Here is a 23,589-nt window from a genome sequence, read left to right on the forward strand (position 1 = left end):
CATGAATATTTTATAGTTGGCATTTAGAAGAGAGATTGATCTATAATTCTTAATTGATTGAATATCAGTACCCTCTTTTTGAATCAAGGTAATATATGCCTCTTTCCATGATTCTGGTAATTTTGCCTCTGTCAAGACCTTATTGCAAATTTCCAATAATAATGTTTCTATCGATGCTCCCAAGTTCTTATAAACTTCCCCTGGCAATCATCCAGTCCTGAAATCTTATTATTTTTTTGTTTTCTAATTGCTTCTTTTAATTCAGATAGTGTTATTTCCTTATTTAATAATTCCTTTTTTCTTCAATTAATGGAGACATAATTTCTCCTTTTAAATAATCATTTATTTTTCCTTTTACTATCTCTTCCTGTCTATAAAAGTCTTCAAAAAATTCATTATAATTTTCTTTTTCTTATCAATATTGGTTTCCACGATTCCATTCTCATCTTGTAATGGTGTAATTACTCTTCTTTGCTTTTTTAATTTATAGGTCAACCATTTCCCTGGCTTGTTTGCATGTTCAAAATAATTTTGTCTTGCAAATTTTAAATTTCTTGCCAATTCTTCTTGATCCAAAATATTCAATTTATGTTTTGCTAAGGCCAATTTATTTTTAATTTGTTCTTTCCCAGGTTCCATTTGAAGTTCTTCTTGTAAATCTTTGATTTCCTCAGATAACGTATTATGATTTTCCCATTTTTCTTGTTTTTTTTTTACAATGTAGGCTATTATTATCTCCCTTAAATATGCTTTCATAGTGTCCCACAAATTTTGTAATGAGGTATGTTGTTTTTTGTTATCCTTAAAGAATAGCTCCAATTCTTTTGAAATCTTTTGGATATATTCTTTTTCTTTTAAGATTTGTGGGTTTATTATCCTATAATATACAAAAAGGAACAAACAGTTAGATATGGTGAAATATTGATTGAAAAGGGTGAACTTAAATCTATGCAAAAACTAGAGGAACAAGGTATAAAGATGAATTGGTTTTCATATGTGCAAATACATTCAAGGTATGGTAAAGATTCTAAAACGGAAGGTTTCTATGATAAACTGACTGACTTAGATAAGATTTTGACAGGTACTGATAAAAAGATGATTAAAAAATTGTATGGATATTTATTAGAAATTAAACTAGAAGAAGAACAAGTTAAAGAAACTATGATTGCTTGGGGGAAGAATTTTGGATATGGGATTGATTTAGAAAAATGGCAAAAATTGTGGTCTCAAAATTATAAAATGACAATGTCAACAGCATATAAAGAAAATTTGTATAAGATGTTTTACAAGTGGCATTTTCAGGTCACAAGAATAGCAAGAATGTTCAAGAATAAATCCGAAAAATGTTGGAAATGTTATCAGACACCTGGCTCATGTTACCATATGTGGTGGACTTGTGCGGATGCTAAAAAATACTGGACTAAAATCCACATGTGGTTGGAAAAAATGACAAAAAAACATATAGATTTGAAACCAGAGATATTTTTATTGGGAATTTTACCTGAAATATGTAGTAAAGACTTGAAATATCTGATTGTAAATGTATAAACAGCGGATAGGATTGTATTTGCTAAAAACTGGAAAAATGAGAAAATGCCATCACAAGAGGAAATCATTAAGAAAATATTGGAATGTGCTGAAATGAGTAGATTGACATTTGAAATTAGAGAACAAGAGGATAAACAATTTTATAAAATGTGGGATCTTTTCTATCAATGGTTAGACAATAAAATACAGTAATGAAATACATACTTTTAGAAAATAATAAATATATAAAGATGTACTTTTTTCTTATTATATCTACAAAATGATTTTAGGATAGATTTGGGATGATAATATGAACTGTTATAAAATAAACTAAGTAAATTATGACTATCCTGTAAAACATGAATGAATAAAAGTATATTTAAATGATTGATTAATAATACTAAGGTATTTAATTTTTGATTGACAATATGAGATCATATGCAATGTAATTGTAATTGAAGACTATGAAATGGAAGCCCAAAACAATTTGTAAACTAACCGGCACACTGTATGTACACCTATGGAAGATAGCTTGATGTTTTTATGTTTTGTTTGTTTATGTTTGTTTTTAAAAACCAATAAAATAAATAAAAAAGAAGATGATTTGTAGGTTTAGTGTCCATGTACCTCTCTTTCTTTTTTGTCCTTTCCATATTATTTTAAGAGGGTTATGGTCAGCCCAAGTATTTGACATAATCTGTGTTGATTCAATATTTTTAATTAGGTCTCCGTTTATCCAGGCCATATCAATTCTTGACCAGGATTTGTGAGGTAAATTTAGTTTCTCCTGGGTTTAAGGTTCTCCATAGATCTAACAAATTTAGTTCATTCGACATTTCAAAAAAGGTTTGGGGTAATATATTCCTTTTATGTTTGTTTTTTGATCATTAGCATAATCTTTTTTAATATCCACTATTGCATTATAGTCACCAATTAGATCTACCTTATCATTTCCTATTTCTATAATTTTGTCATGCATATTTTTATAGAACTCACTTTTGTTAGGTGCATAATAACTAATAATATATTTCCCCCTATTGTTTTAACTATCAATATTCTTCCTTTTGTGTCCGTGTATACTGGTTTAACTATTATCCCTTCTTTAATGTTTACTGCCACTCCTCCTTTTTCTCTTCTGCTAATGCTGAATAAAGTTTCCCCAATTTATTACACTGTAAATATCTCTCATCTTGTTTTTTTAATGTGCACATCTTGGAGGCACACAATATCCATTTTTTGTTTCACTAATTTGTAAAATATTTGTTTTCTTTTTGATGATGAGTTTAGGTCATTGACATTAATATATATTAATTTCAGTTCTCCCATTTTTTTAATTTTTGTTCCAGTTGCTGCCTTCTATTCGTCCTGGTTTCTCTTTGAGTCCTCACTCTTACTCCTTCTTCTTCTTGAAGTTCTTTCTCTTTGTTATTCTTCTTTTCTTGCTCTTTGTCTCTGATCTCCTGCCGTTGTTCATCTTGATTCGCTGATTCTAACTCCTCTCTGCTACTATATTCTTCCTCTGGTCCAACTAGCTGGTCGTGGAGATCTTGGGCCTTTCCAAACTATCGAGTTTGATCTCTTTATTGTTCCAGGAGACCAGCATTCTCTCCAGAGTAATCCACATTTCTCTTGTTTAGTTGAGTCACTAGAAACCAGTTGTTCACGGATTCTTCTAAGGATTTATTTCAATGTGATTATTTCTTTCCCTTTGTACATCATCAATTCTTCCCTTGTGATCTTATATATGATGTCTCTGACTTTTTTACAAATCTTATGTGTACTTCTCTAGGGAGTCTATGGCATCTGGCATAACTCATGTACACTCTGTAGACATCATCTAATTCATTTAAAATTTCTTGCTTATCCCTCTGAAGAGTTTCTGCAATCAATTCCACCATCAACATCCCCAGGTCTTCTTCCTTTGTCTCTGTTACATTATGGAACCTCAGGAAGAAAGAGATCCGATCTATCTCAAAGTGTATCAAAGATTCTTCCAGGTCTTTATTCAGCCCTGTCATCTTCTGGTCCACCATTTCTAGTTTTTTCTCAGTTTGTTCCATTCTATTTTCAATTGTTTTTATTATTTTGTTTTTCTGGATCGCTTCTTGGATTGAGCCCATCCTGTCCTCAAGTTTATGTATCTCTGTTTTCATCTCTCCCATTTCCAATTTTATTTCTCCATGGCTTTTTGATACGTTTTCTTGGAGTTTGACCATTGTTTCCTGTATTATCAACAATGTAGATTGGATCGTTTGCAGACTGGGGGTAGTATTCCTTTTTTCAGTGGTAAGCATTCCTTCGATTAGTCATTGGCTTGATGTAGATGGGCTAGATACTGACACCGATGATGTGGCTTTCTTTCCTGTCTTCAGGGCTGTGTCATCTCTTTTATAATTTTATGCTGTTCTCCTAGGATTTTATATATGCTCTCCCAAATTACCATCCAGTTTAAATAATATGCTCTATACTATGGATTCCTATGATTTATATTATAATAATTTATTAATAGGTATTAATAAATACAGTAAATACAATAAATGCAGTTAATAGTTAATAATAAATATAAGTAAGTCAATACAGCAAAGGGTATAAATTAACACTACGTATAACTATATTATGAATAAAAATATATCTATAATTCTAATTTCTTATATGAGATCTTATGTATATCTATGTATAAGTTTATGTAAATACAATTTGTATAGTTAATACTAAAATATATATGTCTAGTTACAAAATTTCTATATCAAATATTTTCTATTATTTATCACTATACTTCTATATTTAATTTTTATCAAAATAGTCCCTGGTCATTTACATCTAAATATATTTACTTTTTAATAAATATACAGTATAGCTATCTACTTTCCTAAATACACCAAACAATATAAAGAATTAAATGCTTAAGTATCTTTTCTCTGGTTCGTCTCTATATTGCATCAGTTCTCAGTTATTATCGCTTCTCACAATGGCAGTCTCACACTTTCTGCATAGTCATTCTCCCACACTTTCTCCTCACAGCCATCAAACCTGTCCTCTTTCCATTGAAGCTTCAACTTCTAGATCTTCGAAGAACAATTCTGTAGTTATTTCTCCCAAAAAACAATACACCTGTCTCTTTTATCTCCTCTTTTGTTGTTTCTTTGGCTAGTCTTTTCTTCTAAGTGCTATTCTGCTCCTAATACAAAATACTGCCTGTCTTCTGGGATAAACCCTTTCTATTTGGAGACTCACTTATCTTTTTGATTCCTCCGCCAGTTGTCTCTTCACCGATTCTCTATATTGGATTAAATTCACTGCTCGCCTGTTGCTGCTATACTGTCTTCTGTCCTTGCTTCCTTCTTCTTCAAATTGGCACGTCATGCCTCTGAGTTTACCATAAAGGCCAGCTTCTTCTGTGTCGGGCTGAAGGCTCTCTTCTTAGCACAGCTGGAAACTGCATCTCTCCTTGCTGCGTCTTAGAATTCCCCTTTCCTTTGCTAGTCCCTCTGGGACCAAATTTTGTCTCAGATGGCAAAGATGAAACATGAAAACCAAACATGAAAACTCCAGCACAGGGAACGGAACGCTGTCCCTCTTCACCGCCACAGCATGACATCACCACCAGAAGTCCCCTACAGAGGAATGATTGAGTCTGTCACTTGTACTTCTATAGCTGTCTGGTTTGGTACAGCAACAGATACTAAGCTCTGAAGAAAAAACAATTGCAAACAGTCTGCCTTTCTTTGATGCCACTGGGTCAGAAAGAGGGTTGAGAAAATATCTACTGATCCCTCACATCCTGAACATAAACGAGGGCCCAAATTGTTAGGGAAAATATGCTGACTCTGAAAACCACTTAAGAGGGTTGTAAAGCACTGTGAAGCAGTATATAAATCTAAGTGTTCTTGCTATATAGTTTCAACTCCTCCCTTCAGGATGCTGCTGCAGAGCACTGCATGCCAAAGAACTAGACACAGACAGTTCTTTCCCTCACATAATATTCTGCTGAACATAATTCCTCAGTCTTCAATATTACTATTATCATGCTTATCTTGTCTACTGTCTTATTGCTATCTTTATAATTACTTTTTGTGTATACAATGAGCTTATGCACCAGACAAACTTATTTTGTGTCTAACCACTCTTGGCCAAAGTCTATTCCCTTCCAAGTAAGTTGCTCTATTATCATCAAGCTTATAAGAGAAGAATTTTCTTATTTTGCTCCTTAAGAGGCTACTTCAAGTCTTTAAAAGATTGGACAGCATCCTGTCACAACCCAAGATTTTATAGAAGTCTACAAAGGTCCAGAAGCTAGGATAAAATGTATTCGATACTGCAAATATACTTCAGTATCTTTCAGAATTTAAGTTTCCCAAAGAAATAGTACAAGTGGGATAAGTGGTAGCTTTCTGTCAACAATATTTTTTTTAACTCTTGACACTTTCCATTTTTGGGTTGGAGAAAAGCGGATTTAAATCAAATTAAAAGTCGTCGTTGCCGCCGTTTCCCAGTTACATTTTCTTCCTTCCCTAGTATTTTTCCTGCAGATACAGAGTTCGCATCTCCCCACCTCACCCCGATCAACCAAATATCTCCGAGTCTGAAGTCCTGACTGAGAGCGAGACGGGGTTTTTTTTTAATGCCTTAACACGGGACCCACCAATTCCTGGAGCTTACAATGAACTGGTTTGTAGCTTGATGTCTTAACCAAATTGACTCTTTCTCCCAAATTCAAACTTTATAACAAGAAATGGCTTCATTTTATGTAAATGGCTGTTCGATCTTCTCTCCTCGGACATGATAGACATTTAATTCCTATCAATGCAAAACCGGAAGACTCGCGAGATTACTACTCGCGAGAGAGAGGGCGGGAGTGGGGAGAGAAAGTCTCGCGAGTTTTTGTTGGTTGCGTTTGGAAAAGGAACAAACCGAACTCTCCAGCTTAGAGATAGGCTCATTGCTTCTTACTTCAGCGTAGTGGCGCACGCGCAGTTGTACTGGCTGCACCGGCCGTCTTCCTTCTGTCTCTTTTCTGTGTGCGCGCAAGTAAGACAGAAGCGAATATAGAGGACGACGGAGGCTATTTGGCAATTGCTCCTTCTCATCCCTTACTCGTTTTCACGGATACGGAGCGAACCGATGAGCCGGGGGCAGCAGAAGAAGCGGTGAGACACGAAGCGTTCGGGCACGGCCTTGAGGAATCTTTTGGGCTTAAGTACCGACAGTGAGGCCTACCTCGGGGCCAGGCCGGGAAATGGGACCGGTTTGTGTAAGGCGAAGCGGAAGCCGCCATCCCTAGTTTTAGGAACTTGTGGAAGCGACCGCTGACCGTCCCAGCTGAAGGAACTGTCCTTCTATGTGAGGAAACAGAGGCCAGCAGGAGAGATTCGTCCTACGGAGCCGAATCTGGCAAGGGGTCCCAATGGCGACTGCTTCTTTCTCCTCCACCTCTTGGGCGCCTTGACGGATTCTTGTTTGTCGGAGAGAGATACCGATGCCGAGTACCTCAGAGGCGGCGACGTCCGGAGGCGGGAGCGGTGTCCGGGCCTGGACCGGCGGCTCCGAATCGCCAGCGGCAGAAAAAAAGCGTTTGCAACACCGGCGGCGGAAGCGCTGCGCTTCGGCGCAGCAGCCGCCGCCCCCGTTGCCTCTGTCACCTGTGGCGGGCCCGCCGGCACCTTCGCTGCTGTTCCCGCTGCTGCAGCCCTCGCTCCTGCAGCCGCCGCTGCCGCCGCAGTCTCTGCTGTTCCTGGCGGCCACTGGCGGCGCCGCCTCCTCCTGCTGTGGGGAAGGGGGGGAGCGGAAGCGAAAGCGGCGATCGGGGATTCGGAACAAACGGCGGCGCGGCAGATCAGGGGGTACAGGTGGAGGTAGCTCAAGGGCTGCCCTCGCAGCCTCGGAGCGGCGCGGGACTGGGGCGGGCTTGGGGCCACTAGTAGAGGCGGCGGCCGAAGAATACGACGACGTAAGCTCCCAATCGGAGGGACCGGTGGGAGGCGGGACGGCCGGGGTAGGGAGCGGCGGCGGGAGTCCTGCGTCCTCCAGTGGCGGCGGAGGCAACCAACAACGCTCAAGCCACTGTGAGGCGGATCGGGGCAACCGGCGACCGCGCAGGGAGCACCGCAGCAACAGTGGGCGTCGCTCTCGGGAGCGGCACCGGGAACACCGCAGACGGGGGGTGGACAAGGCGCCGTTACAGCAGGAGGGGGTGGCCGCGGCTGCCAGGGGGGGAGCCGAGGCCGCCTCTTCATCTAAGTCTCGCAGCCGCCACAATCACAGCGGTGGCCAGGACCGAGATGGCTCCCGGAGCGGCGGCGGCGGCGGCAGCGACGGCCGCAGGAAGGGCTCAGCTGCGTCGCCTAGTAGCAATCGCAAAGACCGGGAAAATAAAAGCCACCGGAACCGGACGAAAGCAGGCAAAGAGCCTCCCTCAGCTTACAAGGAGCCGCCTAAAGCCTACCGGGAGGTTAAGACAGAACCTAGGGCCTACAGACGGCAACGGTCGTCACCCAGCCCTTATCGAGATGACAGTCCAATTAGCCATAGAGCTTCACAAAGTCAACGGAATCGCAAATCTCCCAGTCCCCGTTCTTCTCTTAGCCCTTACTGGCGGCGGTCACCCAGCTACAGCCGTCACAGTTCTTTCGAGTGTGGTGGGGATGTATCACCGATTCCTTACAGACGTCGCTCACGCAGCCCTTACAGTCCAGCCATCAGGTAATCATAAGGTTGAAGTTAATTTAAAAACACATTATTTTAGGCTATTGTCTCAAAATAGAATAATCCGATAATAAAGTATGTGTCTTCCAGCTGGTTAATCAAATATAAGATGGTGAAATGGGGTGAGATGGACTGAACATAAAATAATGTATTTTTTGAAATTGGGCAACAAATGTTTTATGCATATGAACTATCAATTACAATGATATTAGAAATGGGCTTTTTAAAAAGATATTTTTGCAATAGCTATTGCAGCTAGAAATGGAGAGTACTTGCAATTAGACAACTTTTGAGGAAATTCAGCTGTTTTAAGTGATGTTTTGTTATAAAAATCTTTCCCAGTTATTGGCTAATACTATAAATTTGCATCTTGATGTATAATTTTCAGGTTAAAATGTGAGTTCTGAATAATCAAGCTCTAGAGCAAAATCAATGTTATAGGTTGATTTTAAAGGAAAATATAAGTTTGAGAATTGCTTCTTAACTGCTGTATGTTTCAGTTTGTGTGTATGTGTGTGTGTATTTTACACATAAAGATACACAGGCATACTGAGAAGTAAACCTTGGGCTCAATGGGATTTCTAGAAAAAAGTATGTATTTCCTAACTATGCAACATAGCACATTAGCTTTCATCCAATGAACAAATGATGCAACGCTAGATAAACAGAAATATTGAATATAAAAAAGCTGATATTCAGCAGCTTAGTTTTAAAAATAACTACAAAATAAAAAAAAATGATTACAAGGAGAATTAGATCTCTGTTTCTCAGTGGTATTACAGGTTTAGCATAAATAAATTCAGTAGTCACTATCCAAAAGTGTTGGATTTTGCTATAAATTCTTTTCACAACTAATATATTTGAAAATTATAGAAAGGAAATTTGTATGTGTGAATGAGATACTTTTGAAACATTATATACTTTTTGAATTACATGCACCTGATCCATTGAATTTCATACATATTACTTCATTTGCTCAACTACTGCTTAGATAAGAATTTTCATACATGCTGAAGGTCTTTTTGCATTATGAATAGAAGGAACATATTACGAACTATAGCCACAACCTTTTGTTAGTGCTATTTATGACATGATATCTGATTCACACTGATAAAATAGATCTTGTTAGAAAGCAGCTTCATGATTGGTAATATTCATATTTTGTTGCTTCTCTCTAACCATATGCCTCTCCTCTATTAATTATGTCAGAGAAGTTAATGATTAAAAGATTTTATAAAACTAATTATTCTGAATCACTATTTCTCTTGCAATCGTGGTTTTAATAGTTCTGTTAGGGAATGAAGAACTTTAAATCTTATCTTCAATTATAAATATATTTATGGTCTATTATTTGTTTAATTTTCCAGAGTGTGGTACCTAGCTACGTTTGTTTCATTTTTTAAAAATGAAATTGATTTTACAGATTTTAATAAATTTATTATTTATTTATTATTCATCAAATTTATTTACTGCCCATCTCACAATTCAACACAACTCTGAAGAGCTTACTATTAGGAAACATTTGATAGTGGAGGTGCAATTCCTAGCAAATAATGGTCAGTACCACATAATTTGCATTCTGTCTTTATTCTGCTTTTGAAATATATAAATCAGTTCACTAAAACTTCTTTGGTCGCATATTGTCACTGAATATTTTAATGAATGGAATATTCTAGGTTGAAGTCTGATTTGATTTCTCTGATTTTGTATAATTATTTTTAAAGGAATGTGAGGGAAGCTGAAGTAGACTAAAACTGGACAGACTAAAATAATTATTCAAAACACTTAATTTGTATTTGGATAATCTTGTTTAAGTATCTATGTAAGATGCTAATGAAAACAGACCAATATTTATGTTATTTTCCCTGTTATTATTTAAGGATAACTCCTTAAAATGTCTTGGGAATGATCTACCACATTTGACCATTCTGTGCTAAGAAATTCGAGTAATTTTTTGTTGCTCTTGATCTGAATGTTTTGGGATTTATGTTTTATTTTGCTGTGTAGGAACTTGATTGCTTTAAGATTATTTTTTCTGAAGATTGTAGCCTCAAGGCAACAGTTACTTGAGTATGAATAGACGTATACTGATACAAAATTTGGATTATATTATTTTATGTTGATGGTTTGATTAGTTATGTTTCTTTTCTGGTGAATGCTCTCACTATTAATATGGCTATAACATGTGTTTGCTAGATCTAGGTAAATCTTTTCAGAAATTTGGAAATTCAACAAGTCAGGCTTTCTTAGTGCTTGGATAAGAGTTTTCCAAGGAATTCAAAACTGTATCTTAATCACCAGAAGCTGCTGTATTTGTGCACAGCTTTATAATTTAGCATATTCTATTCATTGTTATTAAAGTGTGTTATACTAGTTTGTATTTTAAAGATATGTTAAACGTGTTTTTCTAACAAAGTGAAGAAAATACAAGATATTCCATGTTTTCAGCTTAGCTTTTTGCAGCACTGAGAGTTGAAAGACATAATTAATGTTTGGAGATTTATTTTAAACTATTTTAGTCTCTTCAGTTTTGGGGTGCCCCAATTACCATTTCTTCTAAAATTTAGATTCTAGCTATTTCCAGCAGTCACATGAATAGCTTACAATAATGTGGTTGCACATAAGTGTACATGCCCTTTTATAAGTATGTGGCTGTGTTCAGAAGTAAGCAATACGTTCAAACTGATTATAGTAGTAGGTACACCTGCAATCAAAGTGACCCTGATTAAGCCCATATAAAGTTCAGCTGTAGTTGTAGGATTTTTCTAATATTTATAGTTGCCTTTTATTGAAAATGCCATGGTCTGCAAAGAACTTACAAAGTATCAGAGGGATCTCATTGAAAGGTACCAGTTAGGTGAAGGATACAAAAAAATTGCCAAGGCATTGGATATACCATGGAACACAGTGAAGACAGTCATCAAAAACTGGAGAAAAGATGGTGACTTCTGGTTTGCTGGGCTTCTGCGGCGGCAGGAATCCGCGATTATGCGCAGTTTCTGCTTGCGCTTGCCACTGGAGTGCCCCGAGCCAGCTGGCTTTGGGGCTAAAGCCACCCCGTGGCTAAAGACAAGGGAGACCCGTCAGGGTTTTGAGGGGAGTCCGCACCTCCCCTCCTCAGCTGGCTTAACTCCCTTTTCCGAAGGCGGTAGAGTGGCGGTCAGAAATGGCCGCCTCAAAGAAGCACTCATCTGGAAAAGAATGTGCAGGAGGAAGCTAAGAAGTGAAGGTTTTGGCTGACTGGGATAAGAAGCAACATTCAAGATATCCTGGAATTTAAACTTTAAAAAAGATTCATCGTTCCGAAGGAAGATCCGGAAGCAGCGAATGAAAGTGAAAAGGGAAAATTTGTTTTTTCTCACTCTCCTTCCTTACGGTAACAGCAGATGAATGAGAAATTGGAAAACTCCACTTTGGCACCAGCAGGTAATTAAACTGAAAATCAAAGCCAAGACACTGAACACTGAAAAAACTTTTTTTTCCGTTGTAAGTGGGAAGGGAGAGGAAAAGAATAAAGAGTAAGATTTGGCTGGAGGAGACTGCTTGGAATTTAAAAGAATCGAAAGTTAAATTGTACAAGACTTCTAAAAGATACATTTTAATTGGAACTTTGTAACTGAATTGTAACCCCAGGAAGAGAAAGTGAAAAAAGAGGAAAGTGTTAAATGAAACAGCTTGTGTGTATTTGGACTGCTTGGTGACTTTGGGACTTTTGGAAATTATATTTTAATGATTAAAAATACTTGGGTGGTTGTTTAATTTTTTTTATAATGGCATCACTTGTGGATGAACTGAAAATGGAATTTAAAAAATATAAAGAAGAGGAACAAGGAGGGAAGGGCTCTTTTGGCTCTGTTTTCCACTTTTTAGAAATGGTGATTTCTACCTATGAGAAACTACAAGAACAAGAAGATTGGGACAAAGAAGAAGCCATCTTTAATGAACAAGTAACTTTATCTGGGGAAGAAAGGGGAAAGAGAACGGAGAATTTAAGACCTAAAAGAACAACCAAAAAAGGGAAAAATAAGGTGAAAAGTGGATATAATGTCAGAAAAAAGGAATACAGAAGAGGGAAATGGAGAGACAAGGGGGTAAAAAGGGTATGAAGAAGCAAGGGAAGAAGGAAGGGAAGAGAAACTACAAGGGTTTGAAACAAGATGTAAAGAAACAGGATTTATTTAGAGATAACGGGTAAAAATATAACTGAAAAAGAGATTCTGCAAAGGTACATATAGACTGTATTGTTGTATTTGTATTAGAAATAATGTTAGAAAATTGGAATAACATATAATTATAAAATGGGATAAAATATTCAATGTAATTTAGTGAAACTTTTTCTTTTTTGAACAAAATAAATGAAATGAAACATGAGAGAATTGAATTAAAAAGGAATGGGAACATTTTAATTACATAATGTTTTAAAATATAAGTGAAATTGGGGGGGAAGTAATTACGCAAAACTTATAAGGGTTTCCATAGAAGCATGATACTTATTTGAAAAGAAATGTGTAAAATGTTTAAGATTTAAATGAATATTAATTTTAACGATAGAGTTCAACTGGTATGGATTGTTTTAATTATATATTTATAATTTTTTCTTTTTTTTAAATATAGTGTGTAGCTTTAGAATGTACTAAGCAGAATCCGAATGAAAGTTATGTACTATATTAAGTGTTAAATTTAGGGGAAAGATATAAAGGCGTCATACTCCAATGAGTGATTACAGGAGAAATTTTGTGTTAATGAGAAAAGATAATAGACAGTTGAAACAGGACAGACAAAGGATATAAGTATAATGATTTAAATTGAGATGAAATAAATAAAATAGAATTAAGAGAGTGAAAAGAGGGGAGAAGCTATATAGAAAATCTAGAATGGTAATAAGATATGGAAAGGTATATAAAAGTGAGCATGAACTTGAATTTATGTCTGTACGAAGAGATGTAACCCGGGATCAAGCTGCTTTCAAAAAAGATGTTTTGTGTTTGGTTTATATGTTTGCATTTTTAAAAATTAATAAAATTTTTGGAAAAAGAAACTAGAGAAAAAATGGTACAAGAAGTGGATGTCGCTCCAAAACAGATGAAAAAACAAGAAAATTGGACCGAGAAGTTGCCAAGGGGCTTATAGTAACATTAAAGGAGCTACTGGCAAATACTGGTTGCGTACTACCTGTAACAACAATCTCCATATTCTACATATGTCTGGCCTATGGAGTAAGTGACAAGATGAAACCTAGCCACATTTTGCAAAAAGCCACATCAAATCTGATGAAAGCATGTGGGGAAATGTTGATCTTGATCTGATGAGACCAAGTTGAACTTTTGGGCCATAATTACAAAAAGTATTATATGTTTCGGGAAAAACAACACGGCATCATCAAAAGTACACTATACCCACAATGACACATGGTGATGGCAGCATTATGCTTTGGGTTTGCTTTTCTTCAACTGGAACTGGGGCTTTAGTCAAGGTGGAAGGAATTATATACAATTCCAAATATCAGTCAATTTTGGCACAAAACGTTCAGGCTTCTGTTAAAATGTTGAACACAACAATGACCCAAAACATACCTCCAAATCAATAAAAGGTTTCCATCAGAAAAGCAAAATGGCCTAGTCAGAGCACAGAGCTGAATCCAACGGAAAATCTGTGAGATGATCTGAAGAGGGCTGTACACAGGAGATGCCCTCACAGTCTGATTGATTTGGAATGTTTTTGCAAGGAAGCGTGGACAACAATTCCAAAGGCAAGATGTGCCATGCTGATAAATTCATATCCCAAAAGATTGAATGCTACAGTGTCATGAAATCAAAAAGTGCTTCAGCAAAGTATTTTGTGCACACTTAACAACCATGTTAATTTTTCCCTCCTAAAATACTTCAGTTTGTTTTTCAATTAAATTGTAAGCTCATACATTAGATCAGGGGTGTCAAATTCAAGGCCTGTGAGCTGGATCTGGCCTGCGGGGTGCTTAGATCTAGCCCACGGGGCCGCCCTGGAAACAATGAAGGACCAGCCAGTGGTGCCTGTTCCAGCAAAAATTAAGCTGTGTTTTCTTTGGCAGAGGGTTGCAGAAAGCTGTCGCAGCCAAAAACGGAGTTTGGAAGCCAATTTTCGCTGGCAGAGCACTTGGACTGCCACAGGAGCCTCCCCAACATGAGTGACATTGAGCTTGGCCATGGCCACCCTGGCCATGCCCCCAGCCCCCTCCCCAAGGTCAAACATAACCCATGAGATCGAGTTTGACACCCCTGCATTACATTGAAGGTAGAAAAAATACCTTGATCTGATTTTTTTAATATCTCAAAAGCCCGACATTTTAACAGGATGTGTGTGTAGACCTTTTTATATCCACTGTAACAACCTTTCATACCTCTTACAACACAGGGAATCTGGTGGAAATCTTATGATGGCTAGACTGGGATTCAGATAACAAAAAAGGGCAAATGGCCCAAATTGTGAAAGTTTAAATGTTAAAACCAGCAATTTGAAACCTTAAATTAAATTAAGCAAGACAAACACAGACTTCAATGGATAGTTAGAACTGCAGAAAAAAATAATTGCTACCAACCTGCCTTCCATTGAGGACCTGTATACTGCATGAGTCAAAAAGAGGACTGTGAAAATATCTACAGATCCCTCACATCCTGGACATAAATTGTTTCAACTTCTACCCTCAAAATGATGCTATAGGGCTCTGCTAAACAATTAATTCCCACAACACTTTAGAATTAACTACTAAAGCTCTATTACTACTGTATTCTTCTCATCCTTACTAGTATCTATCTCTTCCCACTTATGGCTATATCCATGTTGCTTGTATCTTTATAACTTATATTTTTATTGTTTCCTAACATGATAAGATTACTTATTAGTATGCTATGACTATCACTAAGTGTTGTATCTTATGATTCTTGATGAATATATTTTATTTTTTCTTTATGTACACTGGGAGCATATGTACCAAAGACAAATTCCTTGTATGCCCAATCACACTTGGCCAATAAAGAATCCTATCTTATCCTATCCTAATACCAGTCACAGGAGATCAATAGGCCAAATTCCAGATGATGCTCTTTCTATAGCATTTTTAAAAACTAACTGAACCTTCTGAATTAACAAAGCCCATCACATAAAATGCTGCAATAATTTAAGCGGGAAGTTGCTAAGTCATGGATTACTACTGCAAGATTATTGCCATTAAGCAGGAGCACAAGCTGGTGAAAGCTATCTTGTTAGGACAGAAGCCTTTTGTGCTCTAATGAAAAGCTGGAAGCAAAAAAGTATAACCTTTTAATAAGGGGTGCAGCACCGTTTTGAATAAGTTAAATCCAATGGGATAAAGGAAGAATGTCCCAGCATCGATGAAGCCATATACTAAGAAATAAATCTAACAGCTTTAAACTTGTTCTACCCTTTTAGGATAGCTACTCAAGAAGAATATCATGCTAATGGCATTTGAAAGTGCAATAGGGGCCACAACCGCCTATTGTGCAACTCAGGATAGCTCATTTATTGGGCTCCACTGTTGCATATTTTTTTGCCCCAGTGGGTGAATTAGTTTTAATTTTTTAGCAGTGGCCACTCTTCTTGCTGCTTTTTTTCCCTGCAGATATGATTTCTGTTTTGTAGCACCACTTTATGCAACACTGGCTTTATTTCTTCCCACAGTGCTGGCTTCTGCAGGTGTTGTGGGGAAGATAACTGGTACTGGACGGGAAAAGTAAATGCTGTGGTGTTCAAGCTTTTCTTAGTCAGAAGCATCTATAGATTATAAACACATAACATTCAACACTGAGCAAATAAAATAGATCATAGAAATGTAGCATGTGTAAAAAGTATATAAATAAATAGGATTAATACTAAATGACATTTGCCCAGTATCGGGCTATATAAGGAGTAATGATGGCACAATGGTTTGAATACACTGTTGCAAGCTAATTCTGCAGATTGTCAGCAGTTCGATTTTGACTGGCTTTAAGGTTGACTCAGCCTTCCATCCTTCTGAGGTTGGTAAAATAAGGACGCAGATTGTTGGGGGCATTATGCCGACTGTAAAGCACTATGAAGAATATAAGCCTAACTGCTGTTGCTATTGCTATGTTGACTGCATTTTATTGTTTGTGTGCTATAGGGAAGAAATAGCAGTAAATGCCCAGGGACTTTACAAAGAAAGCAGTACTGAGAAAAGAGGCCTGATGCCACCTTCACACTTCCCTTCCAATGCTAACCTGCACATTTTCCCTGAGCCAGCTAGTTCATTCATCTGTTAATGATATGAAGAACCAAAACAAGAACTACTAAAGCTTCTTTTAGAATAAGAAATGAGATCAGAGGGAACTGGGAGGAGAAAATATATACACACAGAGAGAGAGGGGGGGGGGAGTACAATGTTATAATATAAACATTTTAAGCATTCCCTATTGCTCTGAAAACTATTTCAGTTTGGACAATAAAATAATAAATTATATAGGCATTGGCACGTAATGAGCATCACACGTGACTGCAATATAAATATGTTAATATTTATATGAGATTGAGGCTATTGATCTAGAAGATCTGTTTTATCCAAGATTTCCTGGATTTGATCAGTTACAATATTAGTCCACTAGCCTGCCTTTTTTGTACTATTTTGTATATCTATTTGCTTTTCTGCAAAAGTTTAAAGCTTAAATAAAGTTGGGACTAGTCTTTGTAATGTGTTGGGAAATGTATGCTTGTTTGAGCAGCCTACTGGATATAATACGCCTTAGGGGTAAAGATTTAATGCAATTCACTGAATTGACCCACAGACGTCTGCATTATCAAGCCTTAAAACCTTAAACTCATTCAAAGAAGACTGACCTGATGGAGTCATGAACATTTTACAGATTAAATTGTGTTAATTGCAGTATCAAGCATAATGAATTTGGTTGACTGTAGAGTGGTCAATTGTTTAATGACAGAATAAGAGAATAACAGTTGGAAGAGACTTTGGAAATGTACTAGTCCAATCCCCTGCTCAAGCAGGAGACTCTATACCAGGGGTCTGCAATCTTAAACACACTCAAAGAGTCATTTGGACCTGTTTCCCACAGAAAAGAAAACACCGGGAGCCACAAAACCTAGATGGGCATGGCCAAATCAAAGTCACTCTGATCCAGTCACACGACCCACCCCACCCCACCCATGCCTACCCAGGTTTTGTACTCCTGGTGTTTTCCGCGGGAAATAGGTTTCTCCCCCCCCCTCATTTCTGTTTTTCTGTCTTTTTCTTCTTCCTCTCTCCCTTCCCTTTTTTCTTTCTTTCTCATTGAATATGATAGCAAATCCAAAACAAAGTTATTAATTGTGGAAAATTGCTTCTCTGTAATCTTTTCATAGTGAGCTCTAAGTTGATAGAAGCTGGCCAGATTGTACTAACAGCAATAGCACATATATTTTGATTTCTTTTGAGTTTGACAATGCAATCCATTGTCCAAAATTATAAATAATTTTATTTTTAGTTGCATTTTTTCCATCTCTGTTATTTCCTTTTTTAAAAAAAATCAGATTTGCTTCCAATTTGTGCCTTCGGGCAAGCTGCAGTTTTCTTGGCAAGAGATCTAGCTTGCCATTGCTTTCGTCATAGGTCTGAGAGAGTTCTTTCTTTCCCTCCCCCTTCTCTCTCTCATTTGTTTCCGTCTTCCCCTTCTCTCCCTCCAGCTCACTCTCTCATTTCTCTCTTCCTCTCTCTGACCCCTTCTCTCTTTCTCTCATTTGTTTCTCTCTTTCCTCTCTCATTCCCTCCCTCCATTTTTCATTTCTCTCTCTTTTCTCTCTCTCATTTCCCTCCCTTTCTCCCTCTCATTCTCTCCCTCCAGTTCTCTCATTTCTCCTTTCTCTCTTTCCCCCTTTTCTCTCTCATTTCTCTCTCCCTCTCATTTCTCTTTTTCTTCCTCTTTTATTTTTCCCCTCTCTTTTCACACTCTCTATTTTCTCCCTCCAGCTCTCTCGTTTCTCTCTCTCTCATTTGTTTCTCTTTCCTCTCTCATTTTCTCCATCATTTTCTCATTTCTCTCTCTTTCTCCCATTTTCTTTCTCTCATTACACTCTCGCAGACACATGCACAAGCAGGATACCCTCCTGGGCCGGGATCACGGTGGCAGAAGCAATGGTGACTCCTGCTGCCGCCACAGTGTGCTTAGGTGAGGAGCCAGCTGCGCTACGCAGGGAAGCCGGAGCTATTCCCTCCCTGCATCCGGCGGCGGCTGCTCTTCCCCATTCCCATCCTTCCTGAGCTGACATGAAGGGGACAGTGACTGGCGCTGAGCTGTCCATAAAGGACATGGAATCGCAAAAAGCAGGCAGTCACGGGCAGTGCAGAAAAAACTACAAGGGGCTTTTCAGCTGCAGGACTCTGCGGAGAGGCTTGTGCCTTCTCTGGGCGGAAAACAGGTTGCATGACCGTGTTGGACTAGTGTCTTGAGGTGGAAAGAGGTCATCATGTGTCTGGGTCAACGGAGCCACAGGAGAGGGGTCAAAGAGCCACATGTGGCTCTGGAGCTGTGGGTTGCAAATACCTGCCCTATACCATTCGAGACAAGTGCTGTCTATTTCCCCCTCCAGTGATGGAACACCCTAAACTTCTGAAGGCAAACAATTTCACTGGTTAATTGTTCTCACTGTTAGGAAATTTTTCCTTAGTTCTAGGTGATTTCTCCATTGTTTTTTGTCTTGTCTTCTGATGCTTTGAAAAACAGTTGACCCCCCCCTCTTCTTTGTGACAGCCTCTCAAATATTGGAACACTGCTGTCATATCATCTTAGTCCTTCTTTTTACTAGACTAGATGAACCCAATTACTGCCAACTGTTCTTCATATATTTTAGCCCCCTAACCATCTTCATTGCTTTTTTCTGCACTCTTTCAAGAGTGCAGCCTAGCATTGCTTTGGCTTTTTTGGCAGCTGCTGTTGTGGCCTGTTGGCTGCCAGCAGAGTGAGCTGCAGAGTCAGACGAGGAGGTGGAGGGAGTGCCTAGGCCAGCTTTGGAGTCTTTGGAAGGCTCTAATAAAGAAACAGCATCAGAGACAGGCAGAGCCAGAGCACCCATCCTCACCAGGTGGAGAGTCAGCTGTTTTCGGGGCCTGAGCTGAGTGAGGAGTAGGAACAGATGGGGCCCACCCCAGATGCGCGTATGCTCAGAGAGGAAAGGAGAGAAGAGCAAAGGAAAACAATAAGCCAGCTCTCAAGGAAAAGCAGACATGGACTCTACCCAGCTCCTCCCTGGCTGGGAAATAAATAAGGTTGTAGGAATGGCTATGACAACCATTCGCTTTTAGGATACAGCAAGCAATTGGGATTTCTTGGCCAGGTTTGTTGGGACTAATTCCATTTGATTTTTCTTTATCCATGTGGATAAAAGACTGTTCCTACTTGTTTGAAAAGTGGTTTGTTTTTACTTGTGAGTAAGTGGCTTATCATTACTTGCTAAAGCTGGGTCAGAACAGCTGCAGCATACTGCTGCTCATATTTAAGTGATTGTCCACTAGGGCCATAATATAAATAATATAAAATGAAATAAATTATTATAAAATAATATAAAATTAAATAGTAATTAAAATTAAAAATATAATGAACAAAAAAAAAACAGAATGGAAGCTTTACAAAGAAGCTTTGTAAAATATTCAATTAGTAAAGTAACCTAAAAAAATTAAAAAAGGAAGTGGCTTATTTGAATAAAAGTTAAATATTTTAAATGCAATTTTAGTTGAGAATTTTCATTATTGGTAGTTTATCTTGTCGAGATCCAGCTTCATAGACATGGACCTTAGAAAATGAGGTTAGTATATATTATTTGCATTTGGAGGCGTTTCTTCATGTATTTTTGCTTTATGCTGTAGGTACATTTAGATAAACCAGGAACCAGGGAAATTATTAGATGATCAAAATAGTAAAGTTTTGGTTTTTAAGGGTCATATTGGTATCATTGAACCGTAATTTTCATACAGGATATGGTTTTTTTTTCTTCAGTTCAATTGTGTTTGATTCTGGACAAATCTCTGCTGTTTTCTTGGCAAGGTTTTTCAGAAGTGATTTGCTTTCATCCTAGGACTGAGAGAAACTGACTAGCCTAAAGTCACTTGGCTTTGTGCCTAAGGTGGGGCATAAAGCTGCCTTCTTCAGAAACCTTAACCACAATCTAACTTAACAGGATAGATAATTATGACTAAATGTTTAAAAGTGTCTCCATTTCTGAATTTAATAAAGGGTATTCTACACATGTGGGTTCTAATGATAAATCTGAATACAAAGTACTTGTTTTTCGATGAAATTATCATTGTCTCTGATTCATTTGAATGTGTTAATGATTCTGAAAATAATTCAAATAGGATTATTTTTGTTAACAAAGCACTTCTTAAATAAATGGATTTTATTTATATTTCTAATCAGATTTTAGAATTTCTACTTTTGATGTTTAAAATCTTTATTGATATTTTTCAACATTTTTGATAGTCGTTTTTTGAGAATATAGAACGTTGAGGTAATCTTCAATTTATAACCAAAATTGTTCCCAAAATTTCTTTTGCTAACTAAGATAGTTAAGTGAGTTTTATCCAATTTACGCCCTTTCTTGCATAGTTAGGTGAATCACCGTATTTGTTAGTAATGTGGTTGTTAAGTGAATGTGGCTTCCCCATTGACTTTGCTTGTCAAGGTTGCAAAAGTTGATCACATTACCCTTATATACTGCAGCCATCATAAATACATGCCAGTTGCCAAGCATCCAATTTTTGATCACACGACCATGTACATGCTGCAACAGTTGTAAGTGTGAAAAACAGTCATAAATAATTTTTTTCAATATTGTTGTAACTTTCAATGGTTACTACATGAATATTTGTAAGTTGAGGAGTACCTGGTCTCTTTCTTGTTCCAGATTAATTTTTAAAATATGTAATTATATTGATACATTATATAATATTACAATTATATAAATATTAGTAACCATTACCAGTTCAATTAACTGAGTGGGCATTTGGAAACATTTTTCTACATCCATCACTAGCTTTTACACTGAACCGATAACTTATTTAAAGAAATTATCCCAAACTGTTTATTAATAGAAAACATACATTTGATTTTTTTTCTTAAAAACAAGCAATTTCACTAAAGTTAGCAGTAGTATCTTAAATGTTGTTGTAGTTAATGAATACTTTATTTGTGTCTTTTTTCATTGTCCGGTGGGGGGCAACTTTTCTGCTTTTTTAATTCTTAAATTGCTTTTCAGTTTTGAATCAGTTATTACAAAGAAAGAAAAAGTTCTCAATCAATACAAAAAACCATTGTGGTTAATAGCTGGATTAGTACTTAAAAAGATTTTTAGTTGAAATTAGTGTCTTTTACCAATATGATACAGTTGATGTATCATTAGCAAATATATATATATTAATGATGTTCATACATTGTAAGCTCTCTTTAACAACCCAACAGTAACCCTGATGCTGAATGTTGACAAGGAAATAAATTCTTTCAGTTCCTGTGCATTTTTATACAGTAGTGGAATTGTCATTTTATATATCTTTCAATTTTAAATTCAGCTTCCCAAACCTCAACAGAACCAGAAAGAAAACTGTTACTTCTTTAAACTTTTTTGAAAGCTGTAGAAAAAATGTTGGAATAATTATCAAAAGTTCATATTTTATTTTTTTGGTCCAGTATTGAGAATTTTGGCATTCTGACATTTTCCATGATGATCCATTTTTCCTTTAAAAAGTGATTTGAAAAGATCTTTGATAATGCTTCTACTTTATAAATATTATTAGCCAAATCATAGAAATCCAAACTAAAGTTTTCCAAAAGATTTCTGGCTTTCTGCACAGAGATTAAACCTAATCTCTGTCATTTAAAAGTAAAAATCACCCCTTCTAACTTATCCCATCTAAATTCAAACTTCGTTTGTCTTTTCAAACTCACTTTCCCAAACTCTGTTCTTCTGTCTAGTGTTTTAATTGGATATCAAAATGCAGATTTAATTTAAACCTGCTTGTTTTCAAATAAGCATACTACATTCTTGCAATTTAAATTGAGGACTGAATATTTAAAAATCTGTTACAGGATATTTATATAAATATATCCAAAATTTACAGTTGTTATTGTAGAAAGCTTTTATATTTTAATGATTAGGTTAAGTTTTCAAATTTATTTGTTTAATAGCTTGCTTTCTAAATTAGAAATTTATGTCTTTCAATCACAAATCATTTCAAAGTTTCTTTCATTTTTTTGGATAAAATCTTAACTTTGTGTGATATTCTGAATTAATAATTCAGATTTACTCACAATGTGCTGGAAGTATTCTTAAATATAAACACAAATTTAAAATTTGTTAGGTGACACTTTGCTGTTATTAAAGTTTTTTGATTAAAAAAAGCCAGCTAACCAGTAAACATGTTAATTTATAATTTACAAATATAACAATATTTATTCACTAAAACTTTATTTTTTGTAAGCAGAAAATCAGCAAAATCCAGAAGCAGAAGTCCTTACTCATCAAGACATTCAAGATCTCGTAGTAGACACAGATTGTCAAGATCCAGAAGTCGGCAGTCCAGTATTTCTCCCAGTACTCTGACTCTAAAAAGCAGCCTGGGAGCTGAGCTGAACAAGAACAAAAAAGCCAGGGCAGCAGAGGCAGCTAAAGCCAATGCAAAAGTTTCAAACACTTCTACACCTACTAAGGGAATTGATATAGGAATTGCTGTACAACAAGTGAATAATGTAAAGGAAGTAAAAAAGATAAAAATAGAAAATATATCTTCCCCCTCAAATAGCTCAACCTTGAAAAATGATAAGATAAAAACAAACATTTCTGTTCAGGAAACTAAGGTGGAAAACAATGTAATTATAGAGAAAGTGGCTAAACAAAAAGTTTTAGCAGCGAAAGAAAATAAATCAACGCTTGTGAAATCAACAACACAACCTGTTGCAGTAAAAGAGAAGAATAAACCTCATATCCTAACTGCAGCATGTAAGGAGAAAGACTGTAGTATTGTAACAATCACTTCCACTCTGCCACCCCTGCCTTTTCCACCTATGCTACCTGAAGATAAAGATACAGATTGGTGAGTTGTGAAATATAATTTTAAAAATGCAATGTCAATCTGCAAATGCTAGACAGGTTTAATGAAGTATAAATACTTTTTGTTATACTAAGATTAACTTAATCTTATATATGCTTAAAAAAGTGTTTGTAGTCAAAATCTTCACAAGTCCATTTTGATGACTGCTTAGTAATGTACATAAAGTACATGGATTAGTAGTGATGTTCACTGTTTCTTGTACCAAAAGTCTAGATTTTAACTTTTTCCCTTATGTTTACATAAGTATGATATTGGAACAA

The 23,589-nt window shown here is 36.7% G+C and overlaps 1 protein-coding gene across 2 annotated transcripts in view; it reads left to right on the top strand.

Annotated features, from left to right (window-relative positions):
- The first annotated feature begins 4,401 nt into the window (after positions 1–4,401).
- The window catches only part of CDK13 (cyclin dependent kinase 13), a 93,963-nt gene continuing 74,775 nt past the window's right edge, over positions 4,402–23,589 (top strand). For both annotated transcript variants that reach the window (XM_087916317.1, XM_026702264.2), the window contains exons 1-2: positions 4,402–8,226; positions 22,703–23,311. In XM_087916317.1, coding sequence (XP_087772443.1) covers positions 7,004–8,226; positions 22,703–23,311 — 1,832 coding nt within the window. In that variant the 5' untranslated portion in view covers positions 4,402–7,003. The remainder of the gene's footprint in view (positions 8,227–22,702; positions 23,312–23,589) is intronic.

The sequence above is a fragment of the Pseudonaja textilis genome, chromosome Z (assembly GCF_049901715.1).
Source record: "Pseudonaja textilis isolate UNSWEBS1 chromosome Z, rPseTex1.2, whole genome shotgun sequence".
Classification (NCBI taxonomy): domain Eukaryota; kingdom Metazoa; phylum Chordata; class Lepidosauria; order Squamata; family Elapidae; genus Pseudonaja; species Pseudonaja textilis.